The sequence below is a fragment of the Lethenteron reissneri genome, chromosome 34, assembly GCF_015708825.2.
Source record: "Lethenteron reissneri isolate LAM-NWPU_2019-01 chromosome 34, ASM1570882v1, whole genome shotgun sequence".
NCBI classification, from domain to species: domain Eukaryota; kingdom Metazoa; phylum Chordata; class Hyperoartia; order Petromyzontiformes; family Petromyzontidae; genus Lethenteron; species Lethenteron reissneri.
Window position 1 is genome coordinate 12,992,752 of NC_083812.1, and position 15,347 is coordinate 13,008,098.

The following is a 15,347-nucleotide window of genomic DNA, read 5'->3' on the forward strand; positions in this document are numbered from 1 at the left end:
ACTTTTAAACCTAAATTGTAAACGCATTTCTTTAGAACTGCTTTTTGTGTTTAGTTTGTTGTCCTTCCCCGCACCTCTGATTAGCACGGTTGGCTACGTACGGTGCGAAAGAGGTTCAGCATACGTACATTCCACAAAGATGGCGGGGGAGAAGCATTTTCAAACCTAATTAGATGCATCATTGGTTTCGTTTGAGTTAGGTCATGTAAAAATGTGTCATCGACTCTCTTCCGAATTCGAAAGAGCCAAGTAATAAAAGTGTCACGTAAATGACACGTGCAAAATATATATTCCTGCTTCAGCACGCCAGTGCGTTGCTGTGTTGGAGAGTAATAAATTTGGCACGTTCGATTCACTGACACTTGTATTCTTTGGCTGTGTCGGGTGGCGGAGGGTTGACGACACACATTATTTACACGATGACTTAACCCAAAAGAGTCCAATGACGAATCCCATTGGTCGTGAAAGCCCTACTTATTAAATTAATTAGATTGCTTTTTTAATTGACAACACCAGTGCCACGAAAACACCTCCCTCGTGCGTGGTGCTACATAAAAGGTGAACGACAGAAAGACTTCCAACATTTGCCACACGTAGAGAAATTTAATGTTTTTATTTCCGAAACAAAGCTTAATGTGGCATTCGCCAATCCATGCATTGCACTCATTGCAAAAATCGAGCCTGATCTTTGTTTGGTGTGAGCGGTAAGGTGTGGCATGCACCTTTAAACACTCAATATATTGCATGAATCAGCTATTATATAAAACGTAAAAATTAACAACAAAAAATGTATTCAACAATTATTGATATGAGTATATCAGCAGTCGTGCCGGCTCACAATTAACCTTTAAAAAGTTTTTTTTAAAACCTAATTAAAGTACGTCAAGCATTACACATTCCCTTATTGCATTAATGCTCTTTTTAAAAGCAGCTGATCATATTAACACCCGACGTTCAGTTAGTTGGGCATATAATATAATATTCTAAGTAAATTGTTAAAACTATATGGGGGGGGGGGGCACATTTTAAAATTACCTTTTAGCTTATATAAAGGTTTTCTTGAGGTAAATGGTCAACAATCATGACAGCAGTACATTTTTGTTACATGCAAAATAATTAACATTCCCAAAATAGTCGGCTTTGGGTTCAGTGGTTGCATTTGTGGAGTCTGTAATGTACCATTTAGGACTAATTCAAACGTTATCACGTACCATGGTGATGTAGCGATGAAATCAGCTTAGATGGATTGTTGCAACGTCGGGCTATGAGGGATGGCGATGGCTGAAGGAGACATTCATTCTGCAGTGGAATGATCATAGCTGACGATGATGGATTAGGCTTTACCTCCCCCACCTAAGAAGCCTAAGGTATAGTAATACAAATTCCCATTATTTACCTGGGAAAACCCTACTGAGCCTTAATAATCTATTATCGGAGGGTACTGCATTGGGATGTTTGACAAATACCATATGACGTTGATAATGTTGAATGATCCATAATCAGCAGTTAAAATACAGTGTTTTGAGATAAGTATACAGCTTAGCCATTTGTAACACATATGCCACCGTTGGGCGAAGATTAATTCGAAGTTCTCAAGCGTGTAATGTTCTATTTCTTAATAAAGATATATTCACCAACACATTTCCCTGGCATGCACCAACATTTTGCATTTGAATGCCCAAGAGAAAAATAATTGCCAATGTATATTCTGAGCATAAAAATCAGAGCGTGAGAAAAACATGATTTACAGACTTAGTGTCATACCTGAATAATACATTCATGTGTTATTTGTAGCTAGGAAACACCACAACGACGTGGTTAGTAGCTACACAATCAAACATTTAATACACATTATACCCTTTTCAAACCAACTGAAATATTTGTTTCTACTAAACAATGCAATTTTCAAGACCCTACTCCGATTTTCTGTGTTGACATCGTAGTTTAGCACGCCGGGCATGTGTGCTGTTGAGGTTAATGTGTGCGTGTGTGATGCCATAATACGTGCTCGCTAAGAGCACTTGCCCGAACAGTCTGTTTAAGGCTATATGGGGGGATCGTTGTCTTCGTCATGAGGAAGCCTTGCGTCGTCCGCCTTTCGTCCGTACGGCGAGCTGCCTCCAGTCAAGTCCTGCCCTTGCGCCATGGGGTTGTGGGGACATTAATAAGAGCATCTCTGATCAAACACGCACATCTCTCAGAAAAGCATGATCTTGTTTGGGTTCACACGCTCAATCATAGTTAAATTACGTACGTGTTCGCTGGCAATGCCAGATGTGAAAAGTGGGACACATACATGATTATATGGAATATAGCAGAGGGCCCATATGCCTCTCGAGAGCTTCAGGAGCCCTCTACTCGACCCATAGGGGCCCTCTACTAGAGCTATAGGAGCCCTCTACTAGAGCTATGGGGCCCTCTATTAGAGCTATAGGAGCCCTCTACTAGTGCTATAGGGGACATCTGTTAGAGCCATAAGGGACTGTCGACTCGAGCTACAGTACTGTATGAGGGGCCTCTTCTCGAGGGAGCTCTCTCGAGCTCTGTAGAGCTCCCTCTAGTGGAGACCGTTCTGCCAGCAGTGATGTGAGCAAGACTTGTCATGGCTGCACCATTACCTTGACCTATCTATACATATAAAAAGGGAAATTTGTAAATATGTGTGTCTGTTCAAAATGTTTAGCATACTTCCCAACATGCAACAAACTTGAAATTTGGCATGTGGGTAGCTTCCAGACTGTAACATTGCAAAAAGTATAAATATTGACTTTTGTATTTGGGGGGGGGGGGGGGGGGGGCGCAATAATGGATTTATTTTGTGAGCGGTGACGTCACATCTGTGATGTCACCCGCGTTACACAGTGTGCCTGCTGACGTCACGCATCCCCTCCCACCCCACCCTCCGCGTAGGCCGTGCATTAATCCAAGACAAGAATCCAAGTCTCGGGCGAAGCCGGGGAGTAAAGCTAGTATGTGTATATAACGTTTTTTTATGAACACGTTTAAATGAAATTTGCCAAATTAACACGCCCTTCAATGTTGCATGGAAGGTCGGTACAGGACCTCAAGATTGGCAAACTGGGGTCGTGGTTCCCATTTAAAAAAAGGGAACCAGAGGGTGTGCTCCAACTACAGAGGGATCACACTTCTCAGCGTCGCAGGCAAAGCGGATGCCTGAGGGCTGGAGGAGGCGGCTCCGCACGGAGATCGAGCCTCAGATTCAGGAGGAACAATGTGGATTCCGTCATAACAATAGGGGTTTTCCCCTTTTTTCTGGCAACAAAACTGAAACCCTTTTACAAGGATTCATGTCTGCATTAACCACAATACTTGCAGTCAAAATGCAAACAAAAAACACACTCTGATAATATATACCTTGTCCTTGAAACTGATTGGTCCACACCAAGGGACGGCTTTCTTTTGAGCCTTGACCCAATTGGTGCTCGACCAGAGGACGCCAAAAGGCGTACAGCTCAAAGACAATGCACTATCAAAGTATTGAGGGCTCGGGGTGAGCATCTACATCATTAGACCTCCTTTACCAGTACCAAAATATAATAATAGGATTTTCCCCCTTTTTTGGCAACAAAACTGAAACCTTTTTACAAGAATTCATGTGAAAAAAGGGGAAAAACCATATTATATTTTGGTACTGGCAAAGGAGGTATAATGATGGATTCCGTCCTGGTCGTGGAACAATGGACCAGCTCTTTTGCCTCTCACAGATATTTTAGGGGTCGTGGGAATATGCTTATCCAGTCTACCTTTGCTTTGTAAACTTGTAGAAAGCATATGACTGTGTTCCCCGCAATGTTTTGTGGGAAGTGCTGCAGGAGTAAGATGCACCGATGCCACTTGTGTGTGCTACCCGGTCCTGCTATTCCCGGAGCGAGAGCTGTGTCCGTATTCTTGGTGTTAAATCAAAGTCGTTCACTATGGGTGTTGGACTCCACTCATCTTTGTGATGTTCTTGGACAGAATATCAAGGCGCAGCTGAGGTACGGAGATTGTCCAGTACGGGGGCATGGAGGTAGCGTCGCTACTTTTTGCAGATGTCATTGCCCTCTTTGCCTCGTCAGTCTGTGATCTCCAGCGTGCACTTAAACGGTTTGATGCCGAGTGTGAAGTGGCTGGGATCAGCACCTCCAAATCTGAGGTCATGGTTCACCTTCGGGAGACTGTGGATTGTTCTCTCCATGTGAGGAGGGAACAGCTGCCCCTAGTGGAGGAGTTTAAGTACCTCGGGGTCTCTTTCGCGAGTGATGGTAAGTGGGAGCGGGAGATTGGCCGGCGGATCGGTGCGGCGTCCGCGGTGTTGCGGGCACTGTATCGTTCCGTGGTAGTGAAGCAGGAGCTGAGTCCTAGAACAAAGCTCTTGGTTTACCTGTCGATCTACAGTCCCACCCTCACCTATGGCCATGAGTTTGGGTAATGACTGAAACGATGAGATCGCGGGTACAAGGAGCAAAAATTAAGTTTCTCCGCAGGATTGCCGGGCTCACTCTCTGTGACCGGGTGAGGAGCTCGGTGATCCGGGAGAGCCTCAGAGTCGAGCCTCTGCTCCTCCGGATCACGATGAGCCAGTTGAGGTGGCTCAGGCACCTGGTCAGGATGCCCCCCGTAGACTCCCCCTGGAACTCCACCGGGCATGTCCCACTGGGCAAAGACCCTGAGGCCAGCCCAGGACACACTAGTGGTACAGTGTTGCTCGGCTGGCCTGGGAACACCTGGGAATTCCCCAGGAAAAGCTAGAGTCTGTCACCAGGGAAAGGAAGGTCTGGAGTGCCCTACTCAACATACCGCGACCCTCACCAAGGCAAGCGGATTGAGAAACGAATGAACGAACGAAGGACGAATGAACATTCGTGGCCATTGTGAGATGTCATGTTCCTAAAGACACATGTGCTCTTTCCAAAGCCAGGGTCATGCTGGCATCACGGTTGAAAACAAAGGCTTAACGATAACAACCATATGAAAGCTTTAATGCCGCATGATAAGCATTTTACTGGCATAGTGCTCGCATATATTCGTGCCAATAGCAGGAGTGCATATGAGAGAATACGAACAAAATGTCCCTTGCACTGGCATCGTGCAAAAATAACATGTGAGTGGACCAGTCAGCCGAGTTAAAATTAGAATTTTTGAAGAAAGATGTCGATACTCTAAAACATGTCAAGTGGTAGCATCATGTATTTGGGTACAAAGCTTTTATACGTACCGAGATGTGGTCTCAGTGCGCTCCATTTTCATGGATGAGCTTTGATTCCTGGGACACATGAAAACAAGGAATTCGGAAGTTACGAAGCAAAACACAAACACAATAGTGCGGTCATCTCACATGATTGTAACCATGAGGTGAAATATTTCAACGGTTATTCTTAATGAAAAGAAAATTACGACAGTCACAAATAACAGGGAGACTCGCCTTTAAACGGGAGTGATTTTGGCCGCATTTATAATTTAAATCAAGTGGCAAGAGGTTAATAATAATAATAATTGCATTGTATATAATAAAACAATTTTTAAACACGTGGGCAAGTGTTGACAGCCATGATAATTATATCGTCCGATTTTCAAACTATCATCATAATCACGAGTCATGTTGTGCAGTTAATTGTTATTTCCTGGAATAAAAAAAACCCCGTGAAATAACAGAAAAAATAATTAAAGTTCTAAATTGATTTGCTGTTATTCATTAAGTCAATGCTTTGCAATATATTGTTTTGCCACAATTGCTGGCATGGCAATCACATACCGCTGTTTTCATAATTGATCTAATTTTGTTAACTGTTTTTCACGTCACTTGCAACGTGTGCATTATTAGCATTATACATTGCAAACTTGCAATGATTAGGAATACTTGTGGCAGGCTTAAGTTAAGTTAATTGCAGTTGAAGTACAGCAAATAGGTTTGACTACACACAATGATGTGCATTGCATGTGCAAAAATTATGCCGTGATCGGCTTCCTCATCATTTACACATTTGAGGTACGGCATAGCGTAAAAAAAAAATACAAGGACCAAGTTCTGGAAAATCGATATTGGTAAAATTATTGAGTAGTGAAATATAATAACGTATCGTGACAAACTCTATCACAGCAGTACTCGTGCACAGTAGTAGTGGGAGGATTAGAGTGGTTTTCAGAAGTTTCTCCTTCTCTGGGATCTATTTATTGATCATAAACAGAAGACACAATATCCCCTGCGGGAGGCAAGTGTGCACAACTCGCAAAGTACACCATTAAATCCGAATGTACTACCTCCTGTGAGTTGAGAGCATATAAGGAGCAGTTCAAAGGAAAAACATGAAGGCCCTGAGGATGCAATGGTCATGATGACCGATGCAGAAAATGGTCCCTCTTAGAGAAGAGACAATGTCTTCTTGGTTCTTTCGGTAAAGTCACGTAGAATGGAAATAATAAAATAATAAAAATAAAACATAATAAAATAATTCTCACGACGTTTCGGCCACAACGCAAGCAGCCGTCCTCAGGTGGAGAACAGGTCTGTCAAGAAGACAGAGTCTGAATCAGATGAATCCCTGCAGTCACGAAAGCTTTAAATCGAAAGAGACAATGTCTTTTCAAACCTTTTAAACAGTCTGCCTCAGCAGCAGACCATGCTTTCCTACCTGATGATGGGCGCTTGTGTTGCGCCTGAAACGTCGTGATTTATTTTATTTTATACCTACGTGACTTTACCGAAAGGTACCAAAGAGTATAGACAATGTCTTGTTTTAGAATTAATAGATGTTTAACTATGTTGAACGTATTTTTGCATCAGCTCTGTCTATACTTAAAGGGAGGGGTTCACAATGTATTTGTGTATGTTGAACTTCTTTCACATTGAACATAGCAAAACGTGCTAATCGGAGGTGCGGGGGGGAAAAAAGTCACGCGACATTTTTTCATATATTTTAAAATATATATAGCTTTTAATATATATTAATTTGTATTAACCTGTGGCAAGCCATATTTTTAGGGCATATTAAACGAGTGCTCCGAGTGCGGGAAAGGAGCTTTGTAAACATGATACAATGTGTTTCTATTCACGAGTTACCCTTGAGAAAACTGGCCACATTTACAAAAGCATTGTCCAAAACGTGGAGACCCAATCTGCAGCAACAAAGGGGCTCATATTCTTGGTTCTTTCGGTAAAGTCACGTAGAAGGGAAATAATAAAATAAAATAAAAATACAATTCTCACGACGTTTCGATTGCAACACAAGCAATCATCATCAGGTGTGAAAACCACAGCAAGAAAAGTTGATGATGATTGCTTGCGTTGCAATCGAAACTTCGTGAGAATTTTATTGTTTTATTTTTATTATTTTATTATTTGCCTTCTACGTGACTTTTCCGAAAGAACCAAGAATATGAATCCCTGTAGTCACGAAAACTTTACATCGAAAAAAGGGGCTATTTTAAAATATACAAACTCTCCCAAACGCTTACCCAAATTTTGTAAGCGTTACAAGATCAACGCATAAGCATGATTTTCATTTCTTCTTTTATCTCGGCGAGCTGCTTTATATGGACTGTGGAGTGCCGTTAGCTTGCACAATTTTAACAAAGAGATACCTGAGCCTGATGAGAATCCATCTTCAGGTTTTTAAGTGCCTTGAGAGTCGTCACCTTCTCACCTTGAGTAATCTCTGTGGAAATCAACAAACATTGAAAAGGAAATTGTCGTCATCTCTCCTGCTTTTCACTTGTTGTGCTGGAGTAAGAGCACACGCAAAGTCCTTCTGGTTCATTCACGGCTGGGTAAGTACCACCCCACGTCCCGAGGGTTATTTGACCATACTTTGCCATGGTAGTCAGTGTTGGTGCATAGAGGACAGAGGAGGGTGCATTAAAACAATGCCTTTTGCTGCACTGCACTCGAATGACATAGCCCGGCAGCAGACACACATGTTTTATGCATGGCGGTTGCCTATCCAAGCTCTATTCAGCCTTTAACCGTGGTTAGATTCCGAGAAGTGACGAAACATCTGGCACATTCCGGTTGATTTGGCCATGGGCAAATAATAGCACAGTGCATTCAAATCCTGACCAGGATTGTTAACTCAGTCTATCGTACATCTTTGGTCGATAAATTCACCAGTGGCCATGCAAAGCGGAAAGTCGGGACACTTTGACTTGAATGGTCCAGTGGTTCACAATAGTGCAGCAGTTCAGTTCAATGTGGTTATATTAATATCGAGTGGTGTGAAACGTCACTGGTGTGGATGCTGCTGCTGATAATGAAAAACATCAGCAGCGACGTGTCTTTGTTGACAATAAAGTCAATGCTACGCAAAAAGATTCAAGGGTAGGCAGTGCTCTATTATTATAGTTCCGCATTATAATTGCTATGACGTACATTTGCATGTATGCATGTATGTGTGTTGAACTTCTTTCGCACGTACGGAGCCAACCGTGCTAATCAGAGGTGTCGGGGAAGGACAACAAACTAAACACAAAGAGCAGTTCTAAAGAAATGAGTTTGTCAATCTAGATGATTTAAAAGTGTATAGCTCCAGTGGCTTCCTAATATCGAATGGAAGAGAGTTCCAGGTGGCCGCAGAAGCGCATGTGAAAGCACGCGATGCAAAAAAAATTTAATTCAAAAAATAATAATTGAATTCTCAGTACCAAGCACACGTCTCTCCACTTGTCCCTCTCTTGTCCTTCTCTTGCAGAAGAACACCTACCCATGGGGCACAGCTTATCAGCAGCAGGCAGCAAAACAAGGAGCCTGATTTTTGGGTCTGCATGCTCTCAAGCATCATCCAATCAAGGCTGGGAGCTAAAATAAGCACGGCAAACACTTGTTTGCTTACAGAGCTGCCACCCTTTGAAAATGTACTTCCAGATTAGCTCTCCTCTGTGTGTGTTGGGGTTGTACCGCGTGTTGATCCCCTACTGGACACATGTGAACAAGAACTTCATAGCTCATTGGATTCCTCCAGTCTAAATAAAGATTCTGACAAAGATAAAATATTTCAGTTTTTCAGCTTCTTCAGTACCTGAAGAAGCTCCCAGCACGAGGGGTGAAACGTCAGACATCATGCTGAACAACGCACGGCAGGTACACTGGATTGCAAATTTAAATAACTCTTGAATAACTCTACAAATATGATACTAACTTGGTCAATAAAAATGCGAGTAGTAGAAAATACCCAAACAAAATTGCAGCGGCAAATTTGGCCAACTACCAAATCACCTTGAATGTGCCTAATCTCAACGTAGCTTGGAAGCTAAGCAGGGTTATAATATTAATAATGTTTACTTTTAGAAAACATTGTCATTCATGCAAATTGCATCTCACGATCGCTGGGGGACCACAGTGAAGCTGCAAGGCAGTGAGGCGATAACAATTGCCTAAGCTCTGCAGTCCCCTGTATATTTATGTTTTCCGTCAATGAATGTTTATCCGTTTTAGAGGAAATGAGAGTGCCCCGAAGAAACACACACTTGCGAGGGCGCAACACTATCCCATACGGAACAGATGATACTAGTACGCTGTGGCACCTCCTCAACATCCACAGGAAGGGCGTTTTGCAACTTTTCTGCGATCCACCATTCCTCACTGCCTTCAAAGTATTGGATTATTGGTGTGTACTACCACGGCACGGTTAGAGTCTGGTTCGTAACGTAGGTGACCACGAGGCTTGTCTGATGTTGTGTGGGGTTTCTAGGTGTGGCCAGGAGATGGCAGTGTGTGGAGGGTTTTCTCCAGGTTCTGCATTTTGCTTGAATCCAATACTGATTGTTGGTCATTACCAATAATGGAACGTTTCGATGTAAAGCTTCTTTCGTGACTGCAGGGATTCATCTTCTTGGTTCTTTCGGTAAAGTTACGTAGAATGGAAATAATAAAATAATAAAAATAAAATATTTTATATTTTATTTTATTACTTTATTTTATTATGTTTTTATTATTTTATTATTTGTTTAAAATCTAGATGTAAAACTGCATAGCTCCAGTGGCTTCCTAATATCAGAAGGAAAAGCGTTCCATTATTCTTCTTGGTTCTTTCGGTAAAGTCACGTAGAATGGAAATAATAAAATAATAAAATAAAATATTTTATATTTTATTTTATTACTTTATTTTATAATGTTTTTATTATTTTATTATTTCCATTCTACGTGACTTTACCGAAAGAACTAAGAAGAATAATGGAACGCTTTTCCTTCTGATATTAGGAAGCCACTGGAGCTATGCAGTTTTACATCTAGATTTTAAACAAATTTCTTGAGAAATGCTTTTTGTGTCTAGTTTGTCGTCCTTAGCACGTTTGGCTTCATACGGTGAGCAATACGTTCAACATACATACATACAATAACCAGGACCCTCTTGAAAAATAAAAGTATCGGAATTCGTGAAGGCTTTTCTCGATAATTAATTGGCATTGTTAATCATTGGCTTGAGTAAGGGCATGAGACAAACTCGACTGTGGTGGACGTTGTGAGATGGTGGGGGCTACATGGCTGTCAGATTGACAAATTCGTGGCTCAAAGGCCCTCTAGTGGCACGACGACGGCGCTTCTTCAGAGGCCCATCCAAAATCTGCTTCGTTACAAAGACAGCCGAGGCGATTTTAAATGTGGGTAGGGGGGAAAGGACATGTCAGATGACAAATAACTAATGTAAATACAAAAGTCCTTACATTGTTGCGTTCGCTCTCTGTTTCCAGACAAGTCAGAATCAAAACCACAATATTTATTTTATACTGGAGGAATGCGATGAGCTATCAAGCTCATTGCATTCCTCCAGCACACCAGAATAGGGTTGACATGGAAGCGGGCCATCGGGGGCATCGTTCTGGTGAGGGTCAGACAAAGAGCAAGTGAGGACGTGATACTCTGTGTGAACCCGAGAGGGCACGTGACCGGGACAGGGTAGCGCGGGGGCCCGAAACGGGGCTCGGGGGACACGTGATGAGGGCCGAGAAGCTTCTGGAGAGATCCAGAAGGGGGCGTGGCCAAGGGCGGGGCAAGGCCACGCTCAGCGGCATAAAGCCGGGGTCCTGAGAGCGATCGAGGCTCTCTGGGGGAGGTCGGCACGTCCTACGGTCGTTGCCCTGTTGGGATCTAGTTAACCGTTGTAACGTTGAGTGATAACCATGTTGGGGTGTTATAATAAAGTGTTGCCTCCAAGTTCAAGTGTGTGCCTCCATGAAGAACACTACACATGTAATGGGTGGGCGCCGGTCGAGCTGGATTACCCATGAGGATCTGGTCGATCTTGTTCACAGCAAACTTGGCGTCGTCCCTGTTGAAGCACATGGGCGGCTTGAACTTGAGCACGTTGCTGTAGGGCCCGTCTGCACTCAGCAGCACGTGCTCCTCTTTCAACCTGACCGACAAAACGTAGCTGTTACTACCACCACCAAAAACAATGATCCCCACCCCCCCCCCCCCACAGCCTAAACAAACTGTTGGGGCAAATGCTGTTAGCAAGCACCTATGAAGGCCAGCACGGCACACGAAGGAGTAGGTGGCCAGCACAACGCCCACCGCATTTGACTCCCCAGTCGCGATGTTTACACACCACACCAAGTACTCATTTGACCTAGGGGTGCCGAGGGCCGGTTCAGATAATCGTCACTGTTGTTGGCCGTGAGCGGGAATGCAACTCTGGTCGCCGAGTTCGTAGGGCAGCGTGCTAACCACTGTGCTGCGACCACGATGGCCAAAAACAGAGGCTGCAACACAAAACATAGGTTCACCCAGGGGTAAGGAGGTGGGACAAAAGGGGCAGTTGTTCCCCCCAATGATATTTTTATATTGCCGTTATATGTCAGAGAGCATTGATTCCCAGCCTGTCTGGATCTGCATACCACTGTCAAACCTAAAAAATGTTTCACGAAACACCAAGCACCAATAACATATTTGTCAATATAAAAACTGCTCCTAATCGTAGCATGCGCGGACTGCTTCCCATGGACTCGCGGACCACGGTTGTGAATTCCCTGTCAGTCCTGTCACAGACCGTAGCCCTCCGATGTGTTTTTTGGGCGTTATTACGTGTTGTGCGCCATGACGTATCACTCTACGTGCTGGCAGCTTCTCTTAGGGACTCCATATTCGGTTGCTGAATACGCGGCACAAACCCGAGAACACATCAGAGGGCTATACAGCACGATTCGGCTGGGCGCTACTCACAGGAGTCACGGCAACGGCAACAAGAGGAAGGGGTAAACCATTCGCTAGCCAAACAGAACCAGGCAACAGCACCTACCATTATTTGAAGACACGAAGAACAAAGCAAGTGAAGCATAAACAGTACGACCATCTAAATGTGTGGCTTTTACTGAGTGGTAATCGAGTGGACATACGAGGTATGTGTTAATGTGTAACCACGAGGCCAAACATTCCAAACAATGAATATTAAAGCGAGGGTCGTCCACTTGCCTGTAGATGATGTGCTCGGCCTCTGCAGTTGCTGCTGCCCTTGACTGCCTGTCCTTCACCAGATCCACGCCGACAAACAGTCCCTGCCCCCTGCAGAGATTCGTGGGGAACGGCATGGAGAGAGCGGCGCTCACTGTGGCTCCTCACAGCAAGAAGTACCTGCGTTCGAGTCTTGCCTAGGGTGCCTTTCTCTGTGGACTTTGTTATGTGTTCCCCCTTATTCTGCACGAGGGTTCTCTGGGTTTCTCCCACAGCTAAATGTACGCATTGTAATTGGTGTTGGTCAAACATCCTAACTGAGGAGCCACCTGAAAAAGAGTCTTCAAAATCAGTGTGGCTCTCCTGGGTAAATAAAAAATACTCACAATTGTCATTATTCTAACAGTTGTATTATCACAGTGAAGCTCCGAGTCTTACCAACCACAACGAGGTAATCAACTCGCTAAATATGCCCCCAGCTCAGTCGATCATTGAGTCTGGATAACTGGGTCCAAGGTGAATGGTCTCGCATCCAAAAACGAATCCTTGGTTGCGTGACCACGCCAGCGAATTCCAGAGGTGTTGCAGGCGTGGGGCTGCGGGATGTGGCCAGGAGGTGGTAGGATCGAGTGCCACCCCCCTCGTGTTCGAGGATTTTCTCCGTATCCTCTGGTTTCCTCCCACGTATGCCAATCGTTCAATAAATGGTAGTGTCCAAATATCCAAATGCAGCAGGGCCTTTCTAAAGCAAAGTCTTGAGACTCTGAGGCTTTTCTGGATTAATAATTGGGTTCAATTCTGTTAGCTACGATAGGAAGAGACACAACACAGCCCACGGTGTTGGCATCGTTCTGCTAACCCGTTCCTCCTTGTTTGACTCAGCTGCAGTGATAAAAATGCAATCTCACACGTGCACCGAGTTACTTAAACCCGAGAGCGCATGTGATGGAAATCCAAACTTGACAAGCAGGTTGTTATAAACAAGAGGACATTCGTTTTCTCGACTCAAAATTAACAAGTTATCACGATCTTCTTGGTTCTTTCGGTAAAGTCACGTAGAAGGGAAATTATAAAATAATAAAAATAAAACATAATAAAATAATTCTCACGACGTTTCGGCCACAACGCAAGCAGCTGTCCTCACGTCGTGAAAATTATTTTATTATGTTTTATTTTATTATTTTATTATTTCCATTCTACGTGACTTTACCGAAAGAACTAAAATGAATCCCTGCAGTCACGAAAGCTTTAAATCGAAAGTTATCACGAGGCTTGAATTTCCACAAAATTCCCACCCTCTCGTGCGAATTAGCTATCGCGCGGTGTACAGCAATTGAAGTTTGACAACTCACAATGAGATACACAGAGAAGAAGCTGTAACAGATAGTGGCTCGTGGCAACCTGTGGCTCCAGATTGAGGAGGCTATCCAATCTCCAATCCAGGTGTTGCAGTGTCAGCGAATGTGTGCAGGTGGATTGATCGAGTAACTGGTATGTTCTGGCAGCAGTGGCTACATCGCCAGTGGCGTCCAGGCCATGCAGCGTGCCGTGAGAAACTCCTCTGGTGGGAGCCCAGCGCTGGAGCACTGTGGCCACACGCTGCCTTCGTGTTGCAATCATTGGTGAATCCACCTGCGCGTGACAGGCGCAGGGGAGGCCAGTATTCTCGCTAAACTGGAGCCGCAGGCGCGCTCCGCACGAGGCCTCTCGCCGCTCTGACATTCGTTGGTCACCTGATGTCGCCGATGATCTCGTGCCTCGTCTTCAGCTCATTGAGCAGCTCCACGAGGTAGCGCCCGGTGGACACGGCATTTTCCCGCAAATTCTCCTTCTCTATGATGTCCAGCACCGACAGGGCGATGGCGCACGACACCGGGTTGCCGCCAAACTGCCAATAAATGTGACAAGAGATGTGACAAGAAGGTGTTAACAAAAACATTTCTCAGCCGCTGGCAATGACATCAGCTGGGTCATGACGTCTTGTTCCAACTGTTGGGCGAAACTGGCCTCACCGGTTTTGCCAGCGGCAGCGCACTGGACTCAGTGGTATAATAATTATATGCCGTGGTCCCCCGGTGAACGATACAAACTGGTTTCACGAAAGCCATCGTTAATTGAAATGATCGTTAATCGAATATAGGAAATACATATTAAAGGCTTAATTTGTTCGAAGACGATTTTTCACCCTAAAAATAGAATTTATAATATTTAAACACGCAATTAAAAAAACTTATACGGACAAATTAAAACATTCATGTTAATAGAAACATGGATAAATAACTAATACATAGAGCATCCAAATTTGCATACATTTAACATAAAATGTAAATGCTTACCTTAGGCTAAGAAGGTGGTTGGCTTAAGGAGTTGATGGAGAAGTTTGGGGTGGGAGAAAACAGTTTTCCTCACTTTCTTAACATTAATTTTAGGGGTCATTGTTATTGATGTTATTTAACATTTAAATGAAACAACGTGAAATATTCAAGAGAGCTGTTTCCATAAGTATTAAACTCACATTAAACATTTAAAAGCAAGCAGCCAGTTGCTCTCAAAATGCTCATAAAAGGGCGTCGCTGATTGGCTGAGGTCTGCATGAGTTTAATTAGGAGCGCTATGATTGGCCGAAATTACCGGCCGCGTGATATCGTTAAACACATCGTTTGTTGAAAATGTATCGTTAATAGAAACAATGGGACCCTATGGGAGGCGCATCGTTAATAGAAATATCGTTCATCGATGGCGGTGTAAAAAAACCCACCGTACTTGTTTTGATACGCCTGGAGCGTCTCATATGGCATCTCATCAACACGTTTCAATAGGCACTGCCAGCGACAGCTGTCCCAGTGGGCACAACTCCACAAGGTGACTCAGCACCTTGTCAGCATACGGGCATTAGTCTGCCAGTATGGGGCAATGATTGTGTCGTGTGTAAACCTAATTGAGCAATTTGCGAGTCATTTTTGCA

General features: G+C 43.9%; 1 protein-coding gene across 2 annotated transcripts in view; it reads right to left on the bottom strand.

Annotated features, from left to right (window-relative positions):
- Positions 1 to 594: 594 nt before the first annotated feature.
- Positions 595 to 15,347, bottom strand: part of LOC133350706 (ethanolamine-phosphate phospho-lyase-like) — a 42,004-nt gene continuing 27,251 nt past the window's right edge. The window contains exons 9-14 of one of the 2 annotated variants that reach the window (XM_061565357.1): positions 14,116 to 14,270; positions 12,404 to 12,493; positions 11,215 to 11,345; positions 7,582 to 7,655; positions 5,219 to 5,266; positions 595 to 2,131 (exon numbers count right to left, since the gene is read on the bottom strand). In XM_061565357.1, the coding sequence (XP_061421341.1) occupies positions 5,231 to 5,266; positions 7,582 to 7,655; positions 11,215 to 11,345; positions 12,404 to 12,493; positions 14,116 to 14,270 (486 nt within the window). In that variant the 3' untranslated portion in view covers positions 595 to 2,131; positions 5,219 to 5,230. Of the gene's footprint in view, positions 2,137 to 5,218; positions 5,267 to 7,581; positions 7,656 to 11,214; positions 11,346 to 12,403; positions 12,494 to 14,115; positions 14,271 to 15,347 lie in introns of both variants that reach the window. The other variant, XM_061565358.1, reaches the window with a different exon arrangement.